This window comes from Camelus bactrianus, chromosome 10, assembly GCF_048773025.1.
Source record: "Camelus bactrianus isolate YW-2024 breed Bactrian camel chromosome 10, ASM4877302v1, whole genome shotgun sequence".
Classification (NCBI taxonomy): domain Eukaryota; kingdom Metazoa; phylum Chordata; class Mammalia; order Artiodactyla; family Camelidae; genus Camelus; species Camelus bactrianus.
This window is the reverse complement of record NC_133548.1, coordinates 56,310,729-56,337,836: the sequence shown is the minus strand read 5'-3', so window position 1 is coordinate 56,337,836 and position 27,108 is coordinate 56,310,729. Positions and strand designations below refer to the sequence as shown.

Genomic DNA, 27,108 nt, shown 5'->3' with positions numbered 1-27,108 from the left:
GAAAGTAACTAACCTACCACATCCATAAAAATCCAAACCGCAGCTTAGACAAAATGAAGTGGCAGAGGAATATGTTCCAGATGAAGGAACAAGATAAAACCCCAGAAGAACTAAGTGACGTGGAGGTAGGCAATCTACCCAAGAAGGGGTTCAGAGTGTAAAGACGATTGAAGAACTTGGGAGAAAAATGGATGCACAGAGTGAGAAACTGAAAGTTTTTAACAGTGTTAGAAAATATAAAAAACAACCAAACAGAAATGAAGAATACAATAAATGAAATTAAAAAATACACCAGATGGAATCAATAGTAGACTAAATGATTCAGAAGAACGAATCAGTAAACTGAAAGATGGAGTATTGGAAATCACTGCCACTGAAAAGAAAGAAAAAAGAAATGAGGTCAGTTTAAGAGACCTCTGGGGCAACATCAAGTGCACTAATATCCACATTTTAGAGGTCCCAGGAAAAGAGAGAGAGAAAGGGCCTGGGAAAGTATTTGAAGAGATAGATGAAAACCTCCCTAATCTGGGAAAGGAAAGTCACCCAAGTCCAGGAAGTGCAGAGTCCCAGACAGGATTAACCCAAAGAAGAATACACCAAGATGCACTGTAATCAAAATGACAAAAATTAAAGAGCGCATACTAAAAGCAACAAGGGAAAAGCACCAATAACATATAAGGGAACTCCCTTAAAACTATCATTTCAGCAGAGACTCTGCAGACCAGAAGGGAGTGGCATGATACATTTAAAATGATATGAGAAGAACCTACAACCAAGAACACTCTACCCAGCAAGGCTCTCATTCAGATTGGATGGAGAAATCAAAAACTTTCCAGACTGAATCTTTAATGACTAGAAGTTTTCCAGGTGAGGAAGAGAAAAAAAAAAAAATATGTTCTAGATAAGGGAAAACAGCACGTGCAGGAATGCAGAAATGCCTGAATCAGAGAAAAAAAGTCAACAGTGTAGTTGAATCACCTTAAACGTGTACATCACACATCGGGGATTGAGGAGGGTTGCAAAGGTTCTCCCCATTTCTGGAATTCCGATTCTGATGTCGATATCACCCGGTCTAAAATACTAAGATATAGCCAAATATTTCTGGAGAACATTGAGTCATGTATCCAGGGAATCCCTGGAGCCCCAGGCCAGGGGCCCTGGTGGCTGAAATAGCAAACATAATGGTCATCTTTTAAAAACAAAAAGAAAAAAGATTGACTCTGGACATAGCCCACCATTCACTTTCACATTAGCACCTGAAAAAAAAAAACCCTACAACTACTTGGTATTTTAAAATGTCATATCAATAAGGTAAACTGTTTTTGAATGCCTCTGAAAATGTTATTTGAGCAAAGATTACTGATAAAAACTCAAACCTCAGAGATAGAAATAGAAATCAAAGTGACCTTGAAAAGTTTGAAAGACTAGAGTTAACCATGTTTGCTAAAACCTGGAGGAAGATCATCAGGAACGTGGTCAGTGTGGTATTGTGCAGAATAACAGCACCATCAAGGGCTCTGCAAATGTGGAGCCCCAAGGTGAAGAAGATTTGATTATCACTTGCCCAGTGGAAATCAAACACACACACACATAATAGGGCACATCTGCTATAGTGGAAAGAAGCCTGGGCTGAGCAAGAGAAGCTTTGGGCTCATCCTAACCCATGCTCGCTCTGATGTGACTTTGGGCAGGTCCTTCCCCACTATGGAGACCATCTCAAATGTGAAAGCGCTAGATGAAGACGTTTTTAAGGCTCTTCCAGGGCTAAAGTTCTATGTTCCTAAAAAGAAGGAAGGGAGGGAAGAAGGAGAAAAAAACATGAAGTAACCCATACATTAGTTAATTTCCATTTGATTTTATTTCATCACTTATAGCCACAGCCCTTTGAAGAAACACTCACAGCATAAAGATACTATTTATTTCCTGCATGCCTATATGCACCAGGTTCCGTGTTAAGGGCTTTACAGATATTGTCTCATTTATTTCATGCCACAGCCTTGATAAGTAGGGAGATATTACACCTTTTTTACAAGTAAGGAAGCTGAGGTTTGAAGAAATTCAATGACTTTGCCAAGTTACTTAGGTTTAATTGGTGGACTCAGGATTCAAAGCGAGTTCTCTCTGACTCCAAATCTTTCGTTCCTTCCCACTTTTTCAGGTTCCCTTAGTGTACTAACTAAGAAAAATTCAGAGGATGATTAGAATATTGAAAGATGTAGAAGTCTGATGCTATAAAGGGAAGTCCAAGAAAAGGTGGTTGTTCACCTGATTTTCACTTCAAATGCCAAAATACATTCCAGTAGAGCAAAGATTAAATGGCTAAAAATCCATGGTTGTCCCAGAAGAAAACATGGGCAATCTGTTTAATATCCATCAGAAAAGGGAAGATGTAATAATACAAAGCTCAAAAGCTAAAAAGGGAAAAAAAAATGTGACTATGTAAAACACTTTAAACTTCTATATGGCAAAAAACAGTATACAAGGGAAAAGTTTACTTAAAATACAATACAAAATACAAATACCAAACTAGTAAGACTATTTCAATAGTTATCTGAGACGAAGCACTAATATTCTTGATATGCAGATGAATTTTTAAAAGAGCAAGCTAACCAAACAAACAAAAAAAAAGTCAAAATAAGTGAACAGGCATTTTATACAAAAAGAAATTTAAATAACCAACAAAAATATTAAAAGATGTTTAACCTCATTATTGAAGAAATGCAAATTTTAGAAATATAATTGTCTACCTATCAGAAGGACCAAAGTCAAATGTTGGGGTATGAGCAGTTTGGGATTAAGAGATACAAACTACTATGTATAAAATAGACCAGCAACTAGGATATATTGTGCAGCACAGGGAAATACAGTCATTATTTTGTAATAACTTTAAATGGAGTATAATCTATGAAAATATTGAATCACTATGCTGTACACCTGAAACTAACATAATATCATAAATCAACTATACACCAATAAAAAAAGAACTCTCTCTATGATATATTAGTAAATGGAAGAAAATCAAGGTATAAAGCAATATGTAGTATATTATCTTTTTTGTGTAAAATTTTTAAATTATTTATAATTTCATAAACCTGCTATATTCATAACAGAAATTATTGGTAGTATATACAAGAAGCCATCAACATGGTTACCTCTGGAGAGAAAAGTAAGAGGTAGAGGGAGCCTTCAATTCTTATACTTTTTGGTGTTGCTTTGATTTTCATGTATGTGCATAATGTAAACAGTTGTCCCTTGGCTGTTCCAGGGACAACTCCCTCCCCCCAACTCCACTGCAGATACCAAAATCCACGGGTGCTCAAGTCCCTTATAGAAAATGGTGTAGTATCTGCACATAATCTATTCACATCCTCCCATATACTTTAAATCATCTCTAGATTACTTATAATACCTAATACAATGTAAGTACTATGTAAATAGTTGCCACATATGTAGCAAATTCGAGTTTTTTTGCTTTATGGAACTTTCTGGAAGTTTTTTTTTGACGATTTTCAGCCTGAGGTTGATTGAATTTACCAATGCAGAACCTGCAGATATAAAGGGCTGACTGTCTATTAATGATATTTTTATAACAATGTATTATTTGGGCAAAGAGATTATGGCCTGCTTTTTCCTTCATTATTAGTTTCTGTTTGTTCAGTGAATAAATAATTATTTTTTACATGTACGATAGCAAACTGAAAGAAACAAATCATGCATATACCTTATAACTTAGGAAATATACTTCCAGGGAATTTAGCCTTCAGAAGCAGCTTCATAAGTGTTTGTAGTAGCAAAATGCTAGACACAGCTTTAACCACATCAATAGGGATCATATTGAAAAATACTGGTATGGCCAAACCATGGAATACTAGGCTCCCTTTAAAAGGTAGAATGATACGAGCTGATATGGATAATGTCCCAGACATAGTGTTAAATGAAAGGCTAAACAAAAACAAGTTATAGAATTACGTGTATGATATGATTCTATCCATTTAAATAGAAAGTCACTAATATATTATAATAAATGTATATATTAAAAAATGAATATAGAGCCATGTGTTTGCACGTGCATATAACAGACTTCTAAAAACATATGCAAGAAACTGCTAGCAGTGATTACCTCTGGGTGTGAAGACAATGAAGAGACTTCCTACTTTTCTTTTTATACCTTTCTGAAGCATAATAATTCATTACCATGATGACATATTATTTGTTAATAAAAAGTTCACCCTAATTGTTTGACAAAAGAGATCATTTGGCCCATGACACTTGTGCATTCAGCTTCCTGTAGGCAGAAGCCTAGCTCAGATTACTTTTTCTGTCTCTTCCAGCTCTCTGAGTCATACTTCTGACTCATCAATGCCTAGACAGTCTCTGAAATGACTGTCATTTAACAAGGATTAAGTCTGGAATTTTATAATTCAAAGGGACTTTAGGCCCAAAGAGCCAAACAGTCCCTTCCCCCTGAGGCAAGAGAGAACTGAGGCTCAGCTAGTAGGGAGTAGCCCAGCCAGACCCAGACTAGTCAACAGACTTCCCAGTGTGACAGTGTAATCAATGCTTTCAGTAAGACTAGAAAGCCAATCAATGCTTTCACCAGAATAGAAAGGTAGGAAATTCATAAAAGTGAATAAGGGGACTTTAACAGCTATAATGAGAGGACCAGCACGTAGAATTGAAGATTACAGATGTTCCAGGTCTGATAGGGAAACACAGTGGCAACCCCCACCCACCGCCCAATATCATTTGTCAAAGAAGATTGATGAGAAATAAAATAAGCTGATCCGCTCTTTTACTCTTCTTCATGGCCCCTAGCCATCTTCCCTGTAAGTAAAAGGAAGCAGAATTCTGATATCAGCTGCATAGCTTGGAAAACTGGCCTTACTGTGTGTTCAGTTGAAGCAGAAAAGCTTCTTAGGGGCTTGTCTTGATCACCTTTGTTCCTGACCCGCCATCCCTCTCCTGGGGCAGACACAGAGCCCTGTCACTGGAAAGCACGCAGTAATTATATTGTGTTGGCTTAGCCTGAATTGGCTCAAGAAAGATTTTAGCCTTTGCTTCTTATTAAATTTGACTTCAGAGTGATTCTTCCCTCTCGGCAGAGTTTTGTGCTTATTTTTTAGATGCTCTGTTTCTCTTCTGGCACGGACCCCAAAATGGGAGTTAGCAAGAGCAACAGAAACTCCTGGCGTTCTCTATTTCATTTTGTCACAATTCATTCTGGGATTGTACATAAGAAATGGGGCAGTCAAATTTATTTTGGAACAAGGCTCAGGACTGTCTAACCAAGCTCAGGATGACAGGACCAGGCATTTGACCAAAGAGAGGGATTTGGCAGGCAGCCAGCCCATTCCATACAGTCTCCCCAGAATCTCATATGAATGTATTATTCTGTCAGCATATACTTGTCTACATACATTACATGTGTCTCTCTTTATTACCCTGCTTTCCCTCTAATTTTGAAGGTTCCTCTCTATCCCAGAAGTCTAGGAAACTCATAGAAGCATATTAAATGCACACACTAAAATCTTAGCGGACATGGGTAGGCAAAACTTGCAACCCACTGAGACCATGGCACAAGCACCCGAGGGGAAATTTCATGTCTCTGCTAACTAAAGTTATCAGGAGCACGAAATCTGATAAGTGAACACTCAAATACCTGGGTAGGACATGAAGGGTTTTGAGGCAGGTAACAATCTCAGACAGCCTCTCAGTTTGGGGAAACTTCTTCCTTCTGTCTATCAGAATAATATGCCTTAGGAAACACCAAAATTCTCCGGCTTCCTCTTTCAGGTGAACGGCATTGACCTTCGCGGAGCATCCCATGAACAGGCTGCTGCAGCACTAAAGGGGGCTGGACAGACGGTGACGATTATAGCACAATACCAACCTGAAGGTCAGTGAGAACGCAAACGTACAGTGTTCTAATGTGCTTCTGTGTGAATGGATACCCGCATTTCTGATCACCGGTATTAGCCAGTCACCACGAAGGTGTTTTGAACTAACTATGGTGAAAAGTTGGTGGTTCATGTCCAAAGAACATGAGGCTTTGTTACTCTTAATCTTCCAAGGAAAACTTCCTACAGTTAGAAAGCCCTGTTTGAAAATATGAATTTAAACAAATAACTAGCATCAGCTTTATTTCATTTACGTTCTTATCTGGTACACAGTTTTGGTCAGCAATGGGCACTAAACAAAACAATTAAGATCTAGGAAGCAGGGGGGAGAGAGCTCATCTACAGAAACTGACCATGACCAGTGGAGACCATCTTCTCTCCCTGTGGCATTAGCTTACTCTCATTAACACTAACACAATTTTTGAACGTCCTTGATGTGGATTTTTTTTTTTTTTTTTTTTTTGCCTTTTCTGCCACACTATCCCTTTGGGGACACATTACTGTAAACCCTGAGACTTGGTGAGATGTCATAAGCTGAAGTAGCCAATGGAGCCTTGATGAGATATTCTAAACTGGATTGGCCAAACCCTGTTTTTTGATTTGTTTCAACATCTGTTTTTGTGGTCAGAATGAGGCTCAATGAGACAACTGGGATGTTACCTACTGTGGAGTTGATTTCTTAGCAAATTTATACATAAAAATCACTCTTTTGTTAATAAAATGTAGTTGCATGCACCACTGTGGATTGGACTTGGTACAAAAAAACAGAGGAATATGGTTCTGCCTTCAAGAAGTGTAGTTAATTGTTTTTGGTCCACGTGGCTAGCAGAGAGGAGTATCTGAACAGCTGAACATAAAAGTACAGGATGCCTTCAAGGAAGAACCTTCGTGCATATGGGTATAAAGTGCTTCTTTGGCCTTTTCAAATGATTCTTTCTTAACATCAATTGGTCTATTGCTGTTTGGAAGATTGAGGTTTGTGTCTTTCCTGTGACATCTTAGGTTTTGCCATTAATAGTAAACCAACCACATGTTTTCAAGAGAATGAAGAAAACATTCCGCTGTATGTGTTTTGGTATGTTACTTTCCCTTTGCCCGACTTTAGAATTTGCAATTAAGTTATACCAAAAAAAAAAAAGTATTAAATGCTTTTTTCTATTGGCTTAGCCTAGATATGGCCAGAGAGCCATCTGGAAAGAGAGATTTTGTGTTTGTCAAAGATGGATGATGTCAACACCAAAGAAACATGTTCTTCCCAGACAGTTTTGAGAAATCTTTCTACTTCTTAAAAATTCACAGATTCACAGAATGACATGTCTTCTAATAGGAATAAACAGCTCCAAAAGCACCCACTGTAAAACAGAAAATGAAAAGATCTGGGTTTACACAATTTGATGAACAAATTCTACTTTGTGCAGATTAAGAACCTGTTCATGGGCTTCTTCCATTTTCTTGATAGCTGTTTTCTTTGGATCTCAGACTCTATGCCCTACACCAGAATCTGACACAAGGCATAGATATCCCTGTCTACTTTCCCATTTCTGAAAAATTTCTTCTCAAACAATTCTGCAGATGGTCAGAATTATAGTTACACTAATTAGGAGCTCTTGATAGTGAAGACAGCCATTTAAATAACCTTGAACAGAATGATTTCAAGCTTTAAAAGTTACAATAAAGGACAAGCACGTCCTCGTTCTATCAGCATAAATCTTCATCTTAAACTTCCTTATAGCTTTGTTTCCTTTAAGCAACGTACTCATTCTGGATACTATGCTGTACTTTATCAAGATGCCTGTTCAAAGCATATCTTATAAATCACATAAGTCGATTTTTAAAGTGCTTCTAAAGAAACCCGCAAATAACAACAACAAGGTTAGTATTTCAAAATGCCAAAGTACAGATCAGATTCACAGAATGACTTCCCGATTTTAATAGTCTAACTGCATTCTAATTTGTCGTGGGTTTAAATCAGTTAGAAATGTGGTCATGCAACATCAAGCAATCATTTTTCCCCCTTTGCAAATTTAATGTGTAAGTGAGCCTTAATTTAACCATTGTTTGAAATGGAAAACTGACTGGATTGTTGTTTAGATCATTTAGGGACATTTAAATTATACAACATATTTGAGAAATAATGAGCAATTTACCTTTAAAGAAACAAGTGAAAAGAAGAGTATGCTGTGAGAGTCCATTAGCACATGCTCACCAAGTCCCTTCGTTTGCACCTGTATTCTGAGGTATCCATGCTAAAACTAATGTTATTGACATCTTTTTTGGTATGGTCAAGAACCAGGCTTTGGGTAAATTCAAATTACATTCAAATCCTTTTAGCAGGAATTATCCTAGATGCCTTGCTCAGTATTACTAGCTATTCAGAAAATTCCACCTTTACCCCCCCATCCCAGGTCTTTGTCTTTAAGGAATTTTTTAAATCTTATTGAGGAGAAAAGACTGACACATTTAATAGAGATCAGTTCCTAATGACACATGACTAAAATTATATGATAAAGGCACCATCTCTAAGAATTATAGAATGTCAGAGGGATACGCCTGCAGGAGCCAGACAGTGCAAGAGTACCTCATGGAAATGGGGAGATAGGACCAGACTTTGAAAAATGGGTGGGAATTATATTCCAGAGAGCAGGGAGCAAGAACATCTTGCCAAGTTATATAAGATTGTGAACTCTAAATGTGCAGACACCAAAACCTGTATTTTGTTCACTGATAAATTTACCTTCAGTGTTGTACATATAATTGGTATTTCTTAAAAAGTTGTTGAACTAATGAAGAGAAGTTTACCGTTCTTCAGTACTTGAGTTTCCACTTGATGGTAATGGAAGATTGAAGGGACTCATTTTTACTACTTGCATTTTTTCATTTTTGCTTCAAAGCAGAAAGTAAGTGCTAAACAAGTGTGTATTGCAAAATATAAAAAACATTTCCAACTGTATTTTTCATAGTACTGAGTGCATTTTTTGAAATAATGATAAATAATTTACAATTATTATAATGTAGCAACATATGTCTTCCTTGGTGAGTTTCACTGCACAGGGTAAAGCCAAGGTTGCGACACTCACTTCTGCTTAAGATGAGCTTGGGCTCACTGGCCAGTTGTCTGAATTACTCTATCCATCATCAGTCTTATTCAATGTTTAGTTCTAGATGGTGGAATTGAAGCCAAGTTTAGAGTCACATACAAGCAGTATTTCTTTCTGATGGTGTGACTGTGATTCATTTTTATCATTTTTTTAATCCAATTTGTATCACATGCTTACTTTGAAATTAACAGGTGTTATATTAATAATAGAAAGAAAATAATAGTTATTTTCTCTCTTTTTAAAAAGAATCATGTCTGATACTTCAGAAAAAATTCTATTTAAACAATACAAGAAATTAATTCTCCTAACAATTTCAATTACTTATATTCGATTTGTGAAGTCACTCCAACGCTACTTGGAAAAAGGAAACATAATGCCCAATAATGCCCACCTACCCCCTACAAACACACACACACCCATTTCTTTATCCTTCCCAGAGATCTTGCTCATTGCTTTCAGAATTACCATTCCAAAAGATACAACCCCAAGATGCCTGTATACAAACTCCTTGCCTTTCACAATATGGTCCCAGCCAACCTCCAGACCCCCTCCCCCTACCACCACCCACCAGAATCATCCTTTTCCACCATTTGTCTGCTGCACAGGACTGCTCCCTGACCCTGCACCTAGTCCTGAACTATCATATTTTGAGGTCTTTGCTTATGTGGGTTCCTCTGCCTGGAATTCTTTTTTTTCCCTTTCCACCAATGCATTGCTGCTTATCTTGAAGGCCCTCAGATGCCAATTCCACTACAAAGCCATCTTTAATCTGCTGAATCAGTGTTGATGGAGTCTTTCTGGGAGCTTACTAGACCTGTATTCAGACACCTGGTGTGTCCCTTGTCATGATTTGCACATTTCTCCACTCAAGTAAGCTTCTAGAGGGCAAGGACCTCTACCACTCATTTTATCTCCCATGCTAATTTACTCAATATGAATTTGATTATGATTTATTAAAGAGTTACCAGATGGGTCTTCTTTTGTTTTAGAAGTGCAATACAGTATCTTCAGTGTGTTGGCAAATATTAGTATCAGATGCTTAAGAAGTATTTGCTGTGTGAATATTGAATGAATGCCACAAAGTTTTGATATTAGATGCAGAAAATGGTAAATAAATTCCTTGATAGGACATTTGGTGTTGATACTATTTTTAGATGTTGTCTTTTTGTTTTTTGTTACAAAACCTTTAGCAACTCTAGTGGATAAACTCTCTTTCTCCTGCCTTGCAGAAAACCTACAGCTGTTGCTCTGTAACATAGAACAAAGAAAAGATAATTAAAGCTCTCATATTTTTTAGAGCTCTGTTACTCAACTTTAACACCACTGATGAAGGAAAAAGGCATTGATTACAACCTAATTACACATTTGTCAAAAAGAGTCTAACACAGCATTTCCTTTGGTCAGATTAGGGCAAATCTTCCCAGCGTTTGTTGCCTTCTCACTAATATAATACCACCTATATTTAGTGTGAGATTACTGACTGAGTTGAAATAATAAACCACTGGATATTCACTAAGATAATCAAGTGAACAGTATAAATTGTTGGATAAAGCACAAAATGGAGACAATTAATTGCTACGCTGTCCCCTTGAAAGCCACCAGTATCCCCTTGCCTTTAATCTGGCTACTCAGGGCATCCTGGGGACACTGCAAAGGCTTCAGAAGGGTCAGCAAGTAGGAAGGAGGAAATCGATAGTGGTCCCCATCAGGGAACAGAGACTTGAGCAGACAGTGGAGGGGCCTGATTTCCTCCACTTTTTATTCTTTAACAGAATACTTAACTTCCTAAAGGAAAATCCCAAAGGACAGAGTTGATTATTGCCTAGAGACTCATAAGTGTGGGTCTGGCTTATGGAATTGTGGCAGAGTGGCCATTTTCATTCAGTTAATAGACTTTTTTTTCCCCCACTAAACACTTACTATGCCTCAGTCACTATTCTAAGGAAATGATAAAGCAGTAAACCAAAGAGCCCTCTCAAAGAAATATAAAATTTGTCAGATGGTGATAAACAGTATAAATAAATAGGAAGACAGCTAAAGGTGACAGTAACAGAGAAATACATGGTAGGTACGGAAGGCATTTCTAATAAGGTGATATTTCAGCAGAGACCTAATTGAAGTGAGAAAGTAAGCCATGTAGGAAGGTGGGGCAAGAGATAAATTCTTCTAGAGTCTTGGTCTACCAAGTTTGGTCTGTGAACCAGTAGCGCAGACATCAACTGAGAGCTTGTTAGAAAGGCACAATCTTGAGCCCCAACCCAGGCCAACTAAATCAGAATCTGCATTTTGTCAAGATCCACAGATCCACATTTGTATGTACATTAAAGTTTGAAAAGTACTGCTCTAGAATACTTGGAGACCCTGCAAAAACTGCCATTTAACACTGCTGGGTGGACTGCCTCCACCTGGAGTAGGGGGCAAAGTCACATGAGGTTGTATCCCAAGGTTTGATCTCTGCCATGTGTCACTCAATAGTTGATCATACCTCAGTGGTTTTACTACAGACAGATCCAGCTGCGGGGGGGGGGGGGGGGGGGAGGGGTCTAAGAAGTTCATGTGTCAGTCACCTCTGCCTGTCCTTCCCCTCTAAATACAAATTATCAAGCACATTCATAAATCTTGCTAGAACTCCTCAACTAGTGACACAACAAACCTGTTCAGGCTTCATTCTCTTTAATTATGGCCCCTACCACAGGTGAGTTAAAGAAGCAGTGAGTTGAGATGAGGTAAGGCTGAATCCCATCCTGATGGGTGGCTCTGTGAACAACAACAAAAAAATCATCCAGCCATCACTATAACATTTCTTTCAGTAACTTACTATATTTTAGAGCAGAAATTAATTTAAATAATCTTTTTTGTTTCTATTAAATTGTATAGCTAATGCAGAAAAAAAAGTATATATTCTTTTCAGCATAAAGTGAAGCTCTGATCTTCTTTAGAGTAAGCACTCCGAATTAAGTCACCGAGCTTAAGCCAGAGGTGAAGCCTATGGTGCATTTCTCTATAGGGTCAAAGATATGAATAAAGCTTGAAATTAATTTAAACTTGTAAAAATATAGACATCTTCTATAGCTGAAGGTTCTCAGAAATCAGAGTATATACAACATCCAAGAAGCTTACTTGCAATGCAAACTATATTTCTTTATTTAAATCAATGTCTACATAGATTTATGCATATGAATGAACAGCTGTGGCATGTTGAAATATTTTCTCAATGCAAATAAATGCATCATAAATGCCCAGGCAAGATTTGTAAGGTCCAGCTGTGGGTCTTGATCAGAAATTGCATCAGCATCATCAGAGAAAACTTAAGATGAACTTTGGAATGGAAAATACCATGCAGGACTCTGGATTGCAAAGGGACAAGTATTCTAGTGCCAACTCTAATTCTAGCTGTGTGACTTTGTGGTAGTTATCCACCTTTATGAGTCTTACCTACAAAGAAAAAAGGGTTAGGATGGGTAAGATATTATCAAAATAACCCTTTAGTCATTAAATTCTAAATAAAAAACATGACCCTGACCTTAGGTGGTTAAAAAGCATAAATTCTATTACTTGAAAGTTTTGTCACTAACATAACATCCTTTTTCTTTGCATTTTTTGCATGATTTAAGAAGAAATGAATGCACAATCTAGTTAACTTGGTGCGTTCTGTGTGGTGTAACTAGAATCATTGAGAAATAGAAATTAAGAGTTGGAGGAAGCCTTTAAGACCATCTTGTCCAGCTTCCTTCTTTCACAGATGGGGGAGCTGAAGCTCAGTCAGCAACCAAGATAGGAAAGCAGTTCAATGTCTTAAAAGTGGTCATAGCTACTAAAGCTGAGGCTAGCTGAGCAGCTAGTAAATTCCTTAATAATTCTTTTAATTCACTGTAGTAGCTCATGATGGCAGATGGCTCAAATAGCCCAAGGAATCATCCAATAAGATTATTATGGTTAAATAGACATAAAAGAGTTTAAAAAATTGTCATGGCATCTCAGGGCTTTCTCATGTACACTTCACTTTCCTTTCTAGCTCATTACTGTTGTTAATTACTGTCTTCATATATCACAGGTAAATGATGAATATGAAAGCTTTAGAAGTATAAAAATTGTTTATTTAAAAAGCCACCAATCTTGAAAAATGGATAGTTCAATAAATAGTTCAAATATATTATGATTTTCCTCTTCCTCATCCTAACTTCTTTCTGTAGCACCCTTTATCCATCCATCTATCCATTCATCCATCTATCCATCATCGGTCAGTTCATCCTTAGTGATCGTCTGTATTGCCACATATCAGATTTCTCCAAATATACTGCATTAAATATATTTTAATTAATCTGGTTGGTATATTCTAACTTTTACCAAGATATTAGGGAGGAAACAAAGGTGCATATGACTCTAGAATTTGTACTGCTTAGCCATGTCTTTCTCTACAACCCTCTCTCATGTATATACACATCTTACTATCAGATATTGCCACCTCCTGCAACTAGAAGTCTCCCTGGACTCCTCAATGCATCCGTTTCCTACCCTTCTCCTAGTTGCTTTGTTCCCTCCTCATCCTCCATCTAACACATAGCACCATAGTATATGACCAGAAATATGATTCTTGCAAACAGAGTCTGCAGATTCACGGGAGGTTCTCTCCAGATGCTTTCATGACTAATAATGCTGCATCCCTCTCTGCATGCCCACACCCCAGTTTGGACCTAGAGAAATGTAATGAGGACAAAGGGAGGTACCATTTCCTGCCTCATAGAAAACTCTCCTGACCTCATAGATTATCCTGAGAATACAACATTCCAAATTCATATCAAAGGGATTAAAAAGATTTACAATGCTAATTATAGGTCACCCCTCCTCCAACTGTATCATCCCTCTTTCCATCCCCACAGCAACTCTCATTCCATAATTCAATATTTTGGTCTTTGTGTGTATCATCTATATAATAATTTTATATTATTTTGGGGGGGTCTCTTGGCATCTAGTAACATAAAGCATTCACTCCTTAGTACTGAAAGAGGCTAAGTAAATCCTTGTGCTAGAGGCATTTTGACAGCCAAGAAGATCTCTTAGATCCATACTTGTCTTTAACAACATCCAGATCAAATACAAGGAAATAAAGAGGCTTAATCCTATTCTTGACTATACAAGTATTGCAAAATGAACACAGATCCTTGTTAACCCTCAGATGGGAGCGTTATCCTAGGTAACCCTCCCGTCTGCTACAAAATTACTGGATTTAGAGAACTGTTTCTACAGAGACAAAAAGAATACAAACCAAGACAGATATAAAATACCTACTAACTTAACTCTGTATTGCAGGTTCCCAGTCTAGTTTACCCTGACATCTGTTTGAATATCCCCCTATTTAAGCCAATCCTCACGTATAATAATGAGTAATGGGGCATCTTTCTTCTCCTTTCCCTGACTCTGCTGCCTATGCTTCATTGACCGCATCTAAACCACATCACTTTTCTGAGCACTGACTGCCTTGTTTGTTAATTAAGATGGTTAGAGAGATTATTTTTACGGCTCTTTTCAGCTGACATTCTGTGAAATTTAGTTTACCGTGTCTTCTAATTAAAACTTGTCATCAAAGAATAATAATTACAAGCAAGTAACTTCTAAATGTTCTCTTTTTATTCCACATGTTTAAAAACATGGAAATTCTGCTTTCACCCACTTGTGGAAAGGGGAAAGATCTTTATCTGTGGAAATTGCTCTTTCTGTGTTTAGTAGGATTTCAACCCTCCAATAATAGTTTTAAGTTTAATTTAAGTGGAAACTCTTATTGCTTTCAAGTGGGAGCTTTCAAGATTAACAACTTACTGTACATAGTCTCTTTGTTTATAGACCCACTGTAGCCTAAATCTTATTCGTTTAATGAATTAAATTGTAATTACCAAGCTCACAAATAGATTTATTGAAGCTGAAGGAAAGTACTATGAAAGAAATAGGAAATCAAGTATGCAGAAAGCTGAAATATGATGATGTCTTAAATTCTCAGAATCACAAGTAGTAGCAACTTTAGGATGGAAAAACGAAACCTAGGAAATATAAAGTATACCTCTTTAATGTGCTTTGTAAATTCCTTATCCAAATAGGATTCCTGGTAGACTCATTGACTAAGTCTATAAAAGGCAAAAATATCCAAATTGCACTTCGGTTAGGATAATCTTCTCTTATTCCTTCTTTCCATTTCCTCATATTCATGTTCCCACCACTAAGGATAATTTGCTTTCTTAATAAAGAGCTGCTGATGCATTGTGAAAATTAAGGAATAAAAGAACAAAAATTCATTCATTCAGTTTTTATTCAGCTAATGTTTGTTACATGTTTCTGATGAGCGACATGCTGCCCTGGACATTGGAGCTAGAATGATGAGCAAAACAGACATGGCCCTTTCCCTAATGTGCCTGCAGTCAGCCAAGTAAAATCACACAGTGGTCTATACTAGCTGGTGAGTGCTCTAGAAAAAGAAAGGACCTTGGATCTAGACTCTCAGAGTCTAGAAACTCAAGTATACCCTTAAAAATACACTAAACCAGATCAAACCAAAACAAACAAAAAACTAGATGGAGGGTTAAGAAGGCATCTCTTCAAAAGAGTAATTCTGAAGTGTGAGTCGGCATTAATTCGTCAAAGCAGAACAGAGGAAGGAGTTGTAAGGAAAAGGAGGGAAAGGTGTGTGAAGCCACCTGTGGAGGAGAGAGGACAGTATTATGGAGGGACTGGAAGCAAAGTGAAGAAAGTGGGAGAAACACTGTGCAAAGTGGTGGAAGCTGGAGTCAGACGCAGATCACACAGGACTTTGTTAAGTCTTTGGTTCTTTCTCCTGAAAGAAAGTGTTGAAAAGTTTTAAGCTGGAAGCTGGCAGAATCAGCTCTGCTTTTCATAAAGACGGATCTGGCTGCTGAATGGAGAATAGGACAGAGAGCTCCACGGGGCCTGGGGAGGAACCAGTCGAAAGGCATCCATCATGGTGGTGGGATCAGTATAGCAGCAGAACAGGTGCAGAGAAGTAGGCAGACTCGGGGGAAAACTAGGTGGCAAAACCAATTGACATACATATTGGCTTATTAAAATATGTAAATGCATCCATTTTATTAAAATATGATAAAGCATTTTTGACTAGTTACAAGACAAACAAACCCCTCAAGGAAAGCATGTTTTATTCATCATTAAATCGCTAGTCCCTAGCACGCTGCCTAGCCCATAGCAGGCATTTAATAAATGTAGACCAGATGAAAAAATAAATGAATGATGCCAATGAACTAATGTATCTATTTTATAGAAACTCTCTGTTCACTTTTTAATTTTAGCTAAAGCAGAACAAAATATTGAGGATAAGAAAAGAAAGGGAGAGAGAAAGGGGGATGATCACAGGAAAGAATAATTAAAATTAGTCTCTAGGGAGCATTCACTACATGCCTGATGGCATTCTAGAATCTCTGCATATGTTAACATATGTATTTACACTTCTCAAGAACCTATGATGTAATTTCTATTGCTTTGCCCACTTGCACATTTACAACTGGGGAAACTGAGATGCAGAAAATATTAAGTGGCTCTCCCAAGGTCAGACAAGTAACCAGTGGAGTAAAACCAAGATTCAATTCTCAGTTAGAAAGACTCCAGAACCACCCCTGCACTAGACCACTTCTCATAGAGAAAGGAAAAGGAACCAGATTCATGTGGTGATAAAAGGGTTGGGAGGGAAGAATGGGAAGGGAGAATCCAAAGAAGGAAAGATGTCATTTATCCAGAGAGAGAAAGAGGGAGGTACAGAGGAGACCGAAACACGTCAGATGGGGAAACAGAGGTGGGAGTGTTCAGGTTAGGCAGGGCCTGCAGGTGGGCGGGATCCTGGAGTCTAGAAACCAGATGTGATGGAGAAACGTGCCAGGCAGGACTGGCTTGGAGACCCTGAGCCCTGGAATAGATCCAGGCTAGGAGGGTATTGTTCTCTCTCTTTTTGATCTGTTGTTGTTCTTTTCAGGATGTTGGAGGTGGGGTTCTGAGAACAGTTGTGGCCCCAAACTGGCATAAAGGCAGGCAGAAGGCTCATCACTTACTACCTGTTGAAGCTTAAGTGACTGACAACCTCACTGAGCCTGAAATTCTTCACCTATATCAAAGGCTGATCATATTTACCTGCCAGAGTTGAGGGAAGAATTGGAGGAAATGGTGTAGAATGTCTGGAATGCAGTAGGCCGTCCATAAATGACAGCGAGGATCACAGCCCTCAACAGCAGGCTTGTTTTAGTAGACACTGTGCTCCTCTGATCTAATCAGAGCTTGGCACTGTACTTAGAAGGATCCCTGAGAGGGTCAAAGAGCCTCATCTCACAGAACGTGGGAAGCGTTAGTGGTTTAGAGTTTCTTCTATGAAATCAGATGGATCTGGTTCAAAGGCCAGCTCTACCTCCGTGTAATTGTGACCTTAGACAAATTACTTCACCTCTCAGAATATCATTCTTTATCTGTAAAATGGGGGTTCACACCCATGACACAGGATGATTTTGAGAATTAAGAGAATCAATGCAGGTAAAATGCTGGACACAGTTCTGACAAACAGCGTATCTTCACTGAGGGATAACAATCACTATTATGGGAATTATGGGAAAGACCAGAAAGCCTATAATGTGGTTATTATGTGGAGACAGAGAGAAGCAGACCCAGAGAGGGAGAGGAACTTGAGAAAGCCTTTGGGAGACTGTGGATACAGGCTTTCGAGGGCTTTCTTCAGGTAACAGAATTGATGAGGAAACTCCCTGAGTGGAAGTGTCAAACTATTCTCTGAAGAGTCCTGGGCTCCAGAGAAGGAATAGAAGGAACAGGGGGTGGGGAAATATAGGAGGAAACAGCCTGGGTCCTGGTCTCACTGCCATGCCAACCAGAGCCAGCTTCATTTGTTTTTCATGTTTGGTCTTGGATACATAAAGAATGTGCCACCCAAAAAACAGTTTTAAGCTGTTTTAGCAGAAGGCAAGAAAAGCTGTTCAAATCAAGATGTGTGTGGTTAGGATCTAAAAAAGCTGTAAGTTCAGTCAGTTTTCCACTAGAATATGAACTCCATGAGAGCATCAAGTGTTGTCTGTTTGGATCACTGCTGTGTCCTCGAGGCCGAGAACAGGGCCTGGCCCACGGTGGGTGTTCAATACATATTTGTAGAATGAATGAATGAATGAGCTAAACATGTGTTCATGCCTTGCAGTTTTGAACTGTAGGTGGCAGAGCAAATGCATCCCTGCTGAAAAGCCTATTAGTCATCACACCAGTTAACTAGAGCTCCCAAACATTGATTTTGTGAGCTAAAAAAATAGTCGATCTCTGAGAGTAGATTTTTGGTCCCCAGACTGATCCTGGCATCGCTGCTAACCAGGCTGCCAAAAACAAAGGCACCTTCCATTTTACTTTCATTGTTTGGTGTATGAAAACAAAAAAATTAAGGAAACCAAAGAGGCTCTTCCCCCAATGAACTGAATAGTGGCTTTGGAATATTAAATAAATTATAAAATATTAACTAGCACATATATGAGGTTTTGCAATTTCTCATCTGATGTACAGAACAACTCCAAGAGAGGGACAGGTGATGTCATCATTCTAATTCACAGAGAAAGAAAGTGAAGCTCAGTGAAGTTCTGTGACTTGCCCAAGGTCATGCTAGTAAGTGCTGTGAGCTGAACTTGCACCCAGATTCCTGTGATTCTATTTCTCATGCTTCAAGTGTTCTTCAGTTGTCCTTCAGAATCATACTGCTTTGTAATTCTTTCATCCAAATAAGGATAGTTGAATCAATCCAGAATGATCAGGCTTTCCATAAGTCTGCTAAATAAACATATTTGTAGAAAACTTATTTATGTTTTATTAGTGGGTGAATGTTTGATGGTCTATCATTTTAACTTTATTTTAAATAGTGATATAATTATACAAGTTCAAAAATCAAAATAATATTAAAACTTGAACACTGAAAAGTTTCACTTCCACTTTGTCTCCATCGACCTCATTTCCTTTTGCCCTTATAGGCAGCCATTTAATGAGTAATTTGTTTAAGTGAAAGCTGGAACTAAGACCATAGAGGAATATAGGTAAGTCTTATCTGCAGTGTTTTAAAGGAGAAAAAAAAAAAAAAAACTGCTTAATAGGAGAAAGCTCAATAGCCCAGGGAATTAAGGAATAAAAAATTGTTATTTCATAGTTGGTTGCCATTTACATAAGCTCCTCATACATTAAGATATTTTCTCGAATCAGAAATAATTTTATAAATATTACATTTTCTTTCAGTGTGACTACTGCAATACCCTTTATGCTGTGTAAGTTGTCAAGGGACCACAATTTCTAAAAGAAACCTTCATGTAATTGTACTTCATTAGCTTGTATGGGTTTTTTCTAGAAAAATTTGGGACACTTAATATCCTCTAAAGAGGTCACTGGAGTCTAAAGGGATCTGAAATCAGGGTTGAAGGCAACCCATTCCCTTGAAAATACGTGCAAGAGTTACCTAATTTTGTGTGCAAGACATTTTCATATAAAGATAGTAATCTTTCTTTGTTCTGGGGTAGTGAATATATAAATTTCTCTTTGTTTGAGATCACTCAGAAGATTCTTTATAAGTGATTGATTTCTTAGTCATGAAACTAATCACACCCTATTTTATCCAAATTTTAATATTTTTATTTTCTTTTAAATATTTAAATTTCCTAAAAATAGGTATCATTCAATGTGGGAGATTTTTCTGAAAAGCATAAGGAATGTTAGAGTTTTAGTGATAATTCCCAGCTGTTGTGACTTAGCAATGAGTAACAAATATACAAAGGATATTTTAAAAGATACACAAGTATCCATAAAATGGCAGACAAATAGTTGCTTCCAGTAACTATTAGTGAGAAATAATGAAGGTAGAGTATCTACACATTCATCACAAAACACAGCTGATACAGTCAAAAGAAATGAAGAGGCGAAGACTGTTGAGGCTGGGAGGAGGGAGATAGGGAGGACACGCAGAGAAAACTGCTGAGGAAAAAAATGTTTTCAACTTAGTTCCATTTACAGTTCGGAACACACTTTTCCCTCATTCCAGTAGATTCAAGAGAAAAGATTTTCAATAGTCTTCTGATAAATGCATATTTAATATTTTTACTGGAAGCAAAGAAAGTGGATTTTCTTGTTGGTTTTTTATTTGACCATTTTGTGGTTGTTGATGATACTGAAATACTAAATATGCATTATTTTAGTTTTTTTTCCCCTCCGAGATATTAAATTTCTCTCACAAATTGTGTTTCCTCATTGCAATTCTATCTTTGCCTTTCTTAATTATAAACTCTACAAAAGATTTACAGAGAGCATGAGACTACAGAACAAGCTATAAAGAAGATGCAAATATGATATCTGAATATAAAATACAATTCACTTATTTTATAAAATGAGAGCTGGTCTTTAGAATAAAATTTAAATGCACTTATTGAGCTTTACATGCCTGCACAGTTTTCTTAGATACTTCTCACCTAAATACATGTATGTAAATGTATGTCTCCTCTCACATCCCCAGCCATACCTCTCCTTGTACTTTACACTCTAATGATATCAAATTGCTTATCATTTGCTTAACTGGAATTGATGTTTCATCTTCTTAGCAATTATTACTCTCTCTGCCCAGAATTCCCTTCCTTCTTTGTCCACTTGAATTTTTTTTTTCTTTCAAAAGACAAGCTAGAAATTATCTCCTCCAGGAAGCCTTCCTGGCTTCCACTCCATCCCTGGTAGAGTAACACTGCTTCCTCCATGTTACCTCAGTTTCTTGTATTGTTGCATTCTTCTCTTAGGTTTGCAATTCATGTAAACAAACAACCAATCGCTCCACAGACTATGAGCTTCTTGGGGAAAGAGATACCACAGTAGATAGTCAATAAATGTTTGATGAATGAATGAATCAATCAATGAAGATTTGAGTGCTGGTGATATTTTTACACCTAAGCATCTTGAAAATGGTTTGGACCACATGGAGAAGCTGATGCTGGCTCTAAAGATAATAATAAAAGTAAACGGTTGTGAATTTCTTCTTCCTACCGCCATGAATTGTCCACATATTAAGAAGTGAACCAGGTTCATGAACTCAAAAAAAGTCACAAATGAACATGGGGAGAGTAGAATAATAATAATAGTTATCATTATGCCTAGTATGTTTCAATATTTATATGTTGTGCATTTAATCCTCACAAACACTGTTGCATTATTATCTCCATGTTTCATATGAGGAAACAAAATCTCAGAGAAGTTACACAATTAAGTGATAGAAGTAAAATTCCAACACCATGTCTCCCAGCGGGGCCAACAGTCAGATTTCAACTACCACTCTGTTTCCTCACCTGTCCCTCACTTATTTAGAAAGGAGAAAAAGTCCATGGTCACATAACTAGTGAAGGGTAAGTTCATAGAGTTGATAGCATTTCTCTTCAAAGCCTCATTAAACATGCTATATGCATAGTCTTAAATCTGCAAAGCTACATTGTATTGCTCACTCCTAGGGCTTCAGAATTCCCCTTTGCTCTGAGTGCACTTTTCTTAAACCTAGCAAGATGTTGCTTAATAAAATACACACCAAGTGTCTGAGCAATTGAAGGAAAAAATGTAGTGATTATGGTTTAAAACTGGATATAAAAAGAAAGCAGATTACCACTGAAGTGAGGATTTCTGCATGTCATTTGGTTTAAATGGAACCGTGATTAGGAAGAGAAAAAAAAGACATCTGAAAAGGTCATGAAAAGAAAAAAAGTACCAATTTTGAATTTCAACTAAATGGATAAAATCTGGGGCATCACCAATGGAAATACTTTTTAAAGCCCTCTACACTAAAGCATTTAATCTAAAAAGTACAAATGCCATAGAAAACTATTCAAACCTCAACATGTATGATTGATAATTAATTCTATTTGAATAAAATCAAATGTATGTAAAATATGTTGCTAAGATAGCAAACAGCTGAACTTTAGGCAGCAGCAAAACAAAGGCTTATAAAAGGAAAAAAAAGTTCAAAATCAGAAGAGGAAAAAACCTAAGAAGGATGAATTTTATTATCAGAAAAAATATATTACTTTTCTATTCACAAACATGAGATTACAAATATAATGAGTTTAATTATTAAGCCAATGGAAAGTAAATATTTGAGAACAAAACAAAACTTATAAAGATAGAGAAAAAGATGTCTGAGGACAGAGCAGAAGTCAAAGACTGAGCCTACTGCCTTCGAGCTGCGTGACCTTATGAAAGTTATCAAGCCTCTTTAGCCTTCTTATCTGGGAAAAGGCGTTGATAACACCTTCTTCACAAGGTAATTTTGATGAGCAAGTCTAATCATAACTCCTGGCTCAGAGAAAGTGCTTAGAAACTGTTAACCACTAAAATAATGAAAACAAATGTTACAAAGTGCCTAATACCTGCCAGACACTGTTCTAAGTGCCTTCCATTTGTAACCACATAATCCTTCCAGAAGCCTCTGAGATAGAGGCTATGCTTGTCCCCATTTCAGAGATGAAGAAACTAAGGCACAGTAAGGTTAAATAATTTGTCCAAGATCACACAGCAGAGTACTGTTAGGACTCCAGTGTTCCTGTTCTTGACCGTCATAGCATGCTATCTGTTCACACTAAAATGATAGCATGTTTCAGTTTCTTTATAGCACTTATCACTGCATACAATTATTTTTTTGTTTGCTCGTGGTCTTCCTTCTCTTATTTGAAAAGAAGCTCCATGAGAGCAAGAACATGGACTACTTTATTTTTTAGTTTATCTTCAGCAACTGGAATAGTGCTAGGTACAAAATAGGTATTCAATAAAATTACTTACGGTATGTTGAACTATAACTGTATTTACGTTGATAAAGAAGACTTTGAGAAACCATAAAAGATGATGAATCAAGTAAAAAAAACTTTTAAAACATATATAAAAATTAAGATTCTAAGAAATAATAATATGCAAAATTATTGCTAGTAATGAATCAGAAATATTTCCCCAAATTAACAATGACAGTTTATTTACAAAAGATAGCCTTGGCCAAATGCAAGCCGCATGTGTTTTTCCTCAATTGTTGATAACAGAACTAAAGACAGGCACACAGTCTCATGTTTCCTCATTTTCCAAACTGATAAGAAGAAGGAACACAGTAGAATCCAGCATTGCCAGGGAGCACAAAAAAGGAGGACCAGACACAAATAGGCTGAACTCATGACTCATTGTAAAAGAAAGCATTCAGTGAAATATCCCCAAATTCATCTTACCCGTTTTATTCATTAGAAGAAAATATGAATGATAATAGCATTTGAACAATATCCAAGTTACTGAACAAAGCACAATGTCAGGGAAATAAATTGGACATTATCTGCTGCCCAGTGCTCTCAAGACCGGGCCTACTTTTCTTTGGTATCCACACCCACAGCCCAGGCAGGCATACCCCACATTGTGTGTGTTTGAGTCGTGACTCCGATGCCTTTGCTTTCCATGATGAGATGAGGCAACACTTTCCTACAGCAATATGTGTGTTATGACTCCTTTGTTCTAGCCCTTTGCTAGACCCTGGGAACAAAGACTCCCCACTCTCAAAGGCTGAAAAAGCAAAGTCTATTTGACTACCAGCTTTTCCTGAGGTATCTGTCTACAGACTGGGTCCTAATCTTGTATTTGGGAAATTTCTTCAAACCTCATGTTAGAACTGAAAGCATGTTGTTAGTGGCAAATACCAGGGCCCAGATCCAGACGTCTGTGCACAGATAATTTTGTGATTTCTGTTCAGAGCCAGGCCCAAATTCAAAGACTTTTTCCTTTCTGGATATAAAATAACAATACAAGACCCAGCACTTTAAATCAAAGTAATATATTAATAGTGTGGAACTTTAAAAGATAAATCTCTTTTTCAAGACAGAAACTAAGATGGCAGGAGAATTAGCAAAACAAATCTGCTACCTGTAAGTGTTTCAATTAATTCCTCTATTTAACAGTAATTTTTTAAAAAAGGATTTGTTGTTGATTTTGTGTCCTGTTAAGATGTTTACTTTCCATCCTGGAAGTCTGAGAGAAAATGGAGACTTTTTTAAAATTGAAATACCATCAGTTATAATGTGTCAATTTCTGGTGTACAGCACAACGTCCCAGTCATGCATATACATACATATATTTGTTTTCATATTCTTTTTCATTAAAGGTTATTACAAGATATTGAACATAGTCCCTTGTGCTATACAGCAGAAACTTTTTTAAAATCTATTTTTATATATAGTGGTTAACAGTTGTAAGTCTCAAATTCACCCCCAAATTTATCCCTTCCCATCCCAAAAATGTAGATATTTTAAAAATTGTTTTAAACATTCTGATAAAAGAATTAAGTTGACATGTAACTCTGAAATTTTCCCTAGAGATTTCTTTAGGCTACATTTTTACAACACCAGAGGAGAAAAAAAAAAAAAAAAAGGAACAAAGAAAGTCAACACATTTTCCCCAACATTAATTCTTTCCAGCCTAGAAAAGGGGCAGCGGGGAAGGAGATGTCATTTTAATACTCTAATGGAACAGGCAGTTTGGGAGTAAAGTTCTGAATGGTCTTTCCAGAAACCTGGATCACGTCCAAGTCAAATCCAGGATGTGTGCCTTCCTATCTGCCAACACCTACAGGGCAGACTTAGTAGCCTAACTTCTTCCAGCCTGAGAGCTGACTTTGTCTCTTCCCGAGGCTGGGACAGACTGCAGAGATCTGGCCTCAAAGGAGCTGTGATTATAGTGGCTAAAATATTTAGAGAACACCTGCTGGGTGAATAAAGAGGCATTGTAGTGGTGGGGGTCAAAGTACAGATTCTGGAGCCAGACTCCCTGTGTTCCAAATCTTAAATCCGTCACTTTCTAGCTGTGAGACCTTGGGCAAAATATTTAACCTCTTGGTGCATCAGTGTCCTCATTAGTAAAACAGAGTTAATAATAGTGGCTATTTTATAAGATTATTATGAAGATGAAATGGGTTAGTATTTGGAAAGCTCTTAGAATAGTGCCTTGAAAGTAATCAAGTCCTAAGTATTGATAGATAGAGAAATAGAGTGACTCCCATCCAACATCTCAATCAAGGCAAGGTCAATGACATTGGCCTCCACTCCCCCTACACATCCTTCTAGGGCAACAGGCATTTGTGATTTCCATGTCTCTTCAGTACCATTCAGATTGCTTTAATCTGGGGGAGGGTAAAGCTCAGGGGTAGAATACTTGCTTAGCATGCGTGAGGTCCTGGGTTCAATCCCTGTTACCTCCGTTAAATAAATAAACCTAATTACCTTCCCCTAAAAAAAAAAAAAGCTCCCAGATTGCTTAAATCTGATTTGCCTCCCTAGATGTGGTCATTTACACAACACCCATATACTGAACATCTGTTGGACATCAGCACTCTCCAGGTCAAGGAGCTGGGGGTAGTAGGGCAGCAAACTGCCCCTCCAACCATCACGTCCAACATCATCACCCCTGCTCTGATTTTTCCAACTCTTCACCTGTCCTAGGAGACCCAGTAGCCAATGCCTAGTTATATATATGCTTCTGGCCATGAGATAGTATTATTGTGATTTTGGGATAAACTGATGTGAGGCACGCTCCTACTCATTCAGAAATGGCCTCTCATCCCTAAACAACTCATCTACAGTCACGAATCCACCAAAACAGTCCCCAGAGGCTCTTGCTCAGACACCGGGTCATGTTGGCTTACCTCCTGTTCTGAATGACCTGGGCTAGATGCAATGTCTATTTTATAAATGGAAATACTTTATAAGAATATGAGACCTGGCATAAAACAGACTCTCAGTATTTTTTTTAAATGAGTTATTAATATGAGAGAACTAGAGAGAGAGAAGACTATAACTCTGGGGCAATACTGTAGGGACTTATGAGCCTGACTAGAGAAAAATTTCAAAGTATGTAGTGGGATGTAGGTCCTGGAGTAATTAAGCTTGAATGTAAAATTCAACTAATGTAAGATGCAGTGTCATTTTATGCTCCATTTAAAAAAAAGAAAAAAATCTACTTATTACAATTATAAGACACCACTAACTGTAAAATGCATTCCCTTATTCAGAGATGTTAAAATGTGAAAAAAAATTACACTTTTCAATTGATGAAATATGGTGATCATTCATATTTTCCCTACAACTCACACGGTGGACAGTCGTCACCTGACACACCCTGGGCTTTGGCATGAGTGAGATGGGCTGTGGTTCTGTGGGCTTCTCCATGTATTCATGATAACTTCACCCTGTGCATTCCTCATCAAGAAGGCAATCTGAATGCAGGTGACTGAAAGAATGAAGTTATTATAGAAACAATCTTGATTCACACTAATTTATTAAAAATCAGTCCTAAATTTCAGTTCTTTGAGTAAATTACTAAAATGTTACTTATGATACATCTCACCACCAATGGTGATGTATCAGGATGTAACTACACCATGCATGAGAACTGAGGTCCCAAGCTAGTAAGAGGTTATTATTGGAAACCCTTTGTAGGGGGCTTTGCCTTTGTGGTTAGACAGGAAGGTGGCTGCTCAAAAAGTCAACTTGGTGGATGGGAAGAAAAAGAAAAAAAAAAAAAAAACTACTTGTTCTAAACCGTATCACAGACTCTGACCCAGATTCAAAGTTTCTAAAAAGCTGCCATATGACAATACTTAATCTCTCTACTTAAGTTCACCATCATCATCTTGAAAATTACTACTGACCTCCTGAACTCATGACACAATCTAGTATAGTATAGTCAATAAAATCTTCTGAACAAAATATAAGGTGATGGTAGCTTGGTTGCCATTTGCTCCATAATTTTGTTGGAAAGCTACTGACATTTGAATAGGATGACCCAGCTACACCATGGTTTTCCCTGCTCTGCTGAGTATCATCAGACAAGTGCCTTCAAGAACCAGAGGCTTAATAAGAACATCTTAAGATTGCTTTTTGAGTCAGCAATAGCTAACAGATTTTTGGTAATGGGCAGGAATAAAGGATCAGACATTTGGCTCGCCAGGGAAATCTTACACTTAAGATAAAGGAGTCTGTCTTTATAATGTCTTCTTCAAAATAATAACTAATATTTGGATCTATCTTATATTTAAA

General features: G+C 37.4%; 1 protein-coding gene across 17 annotated transcripts in view; it reads left to right on the top strand.

Moving 5' to 3' along the window:
* The window catches only part of DLG2 (discs large MAGUK scaffold protein 2), a 1,731,178-nt gene that overhangs the window by 1,440,545 nt on the left and 263,525 nt on the right, over nucleotides 1-27,108 (top strand). For all 17 annotated transcript variants that reach the window (XM_045509092.2, XM_045509086.2, XM_074372765.1 and 14 more), the window contains one exon: nucleotides 5,794-5,896. In XM_045509092.2, coding sequence (XP_045365048.1) covers nucleotides 5,794-5,896 — 103 coding nt within the window. The remainder of the gene's footprint in view (nucleotides 1-5,793; nucleotides 5,897-27,108) is intronic.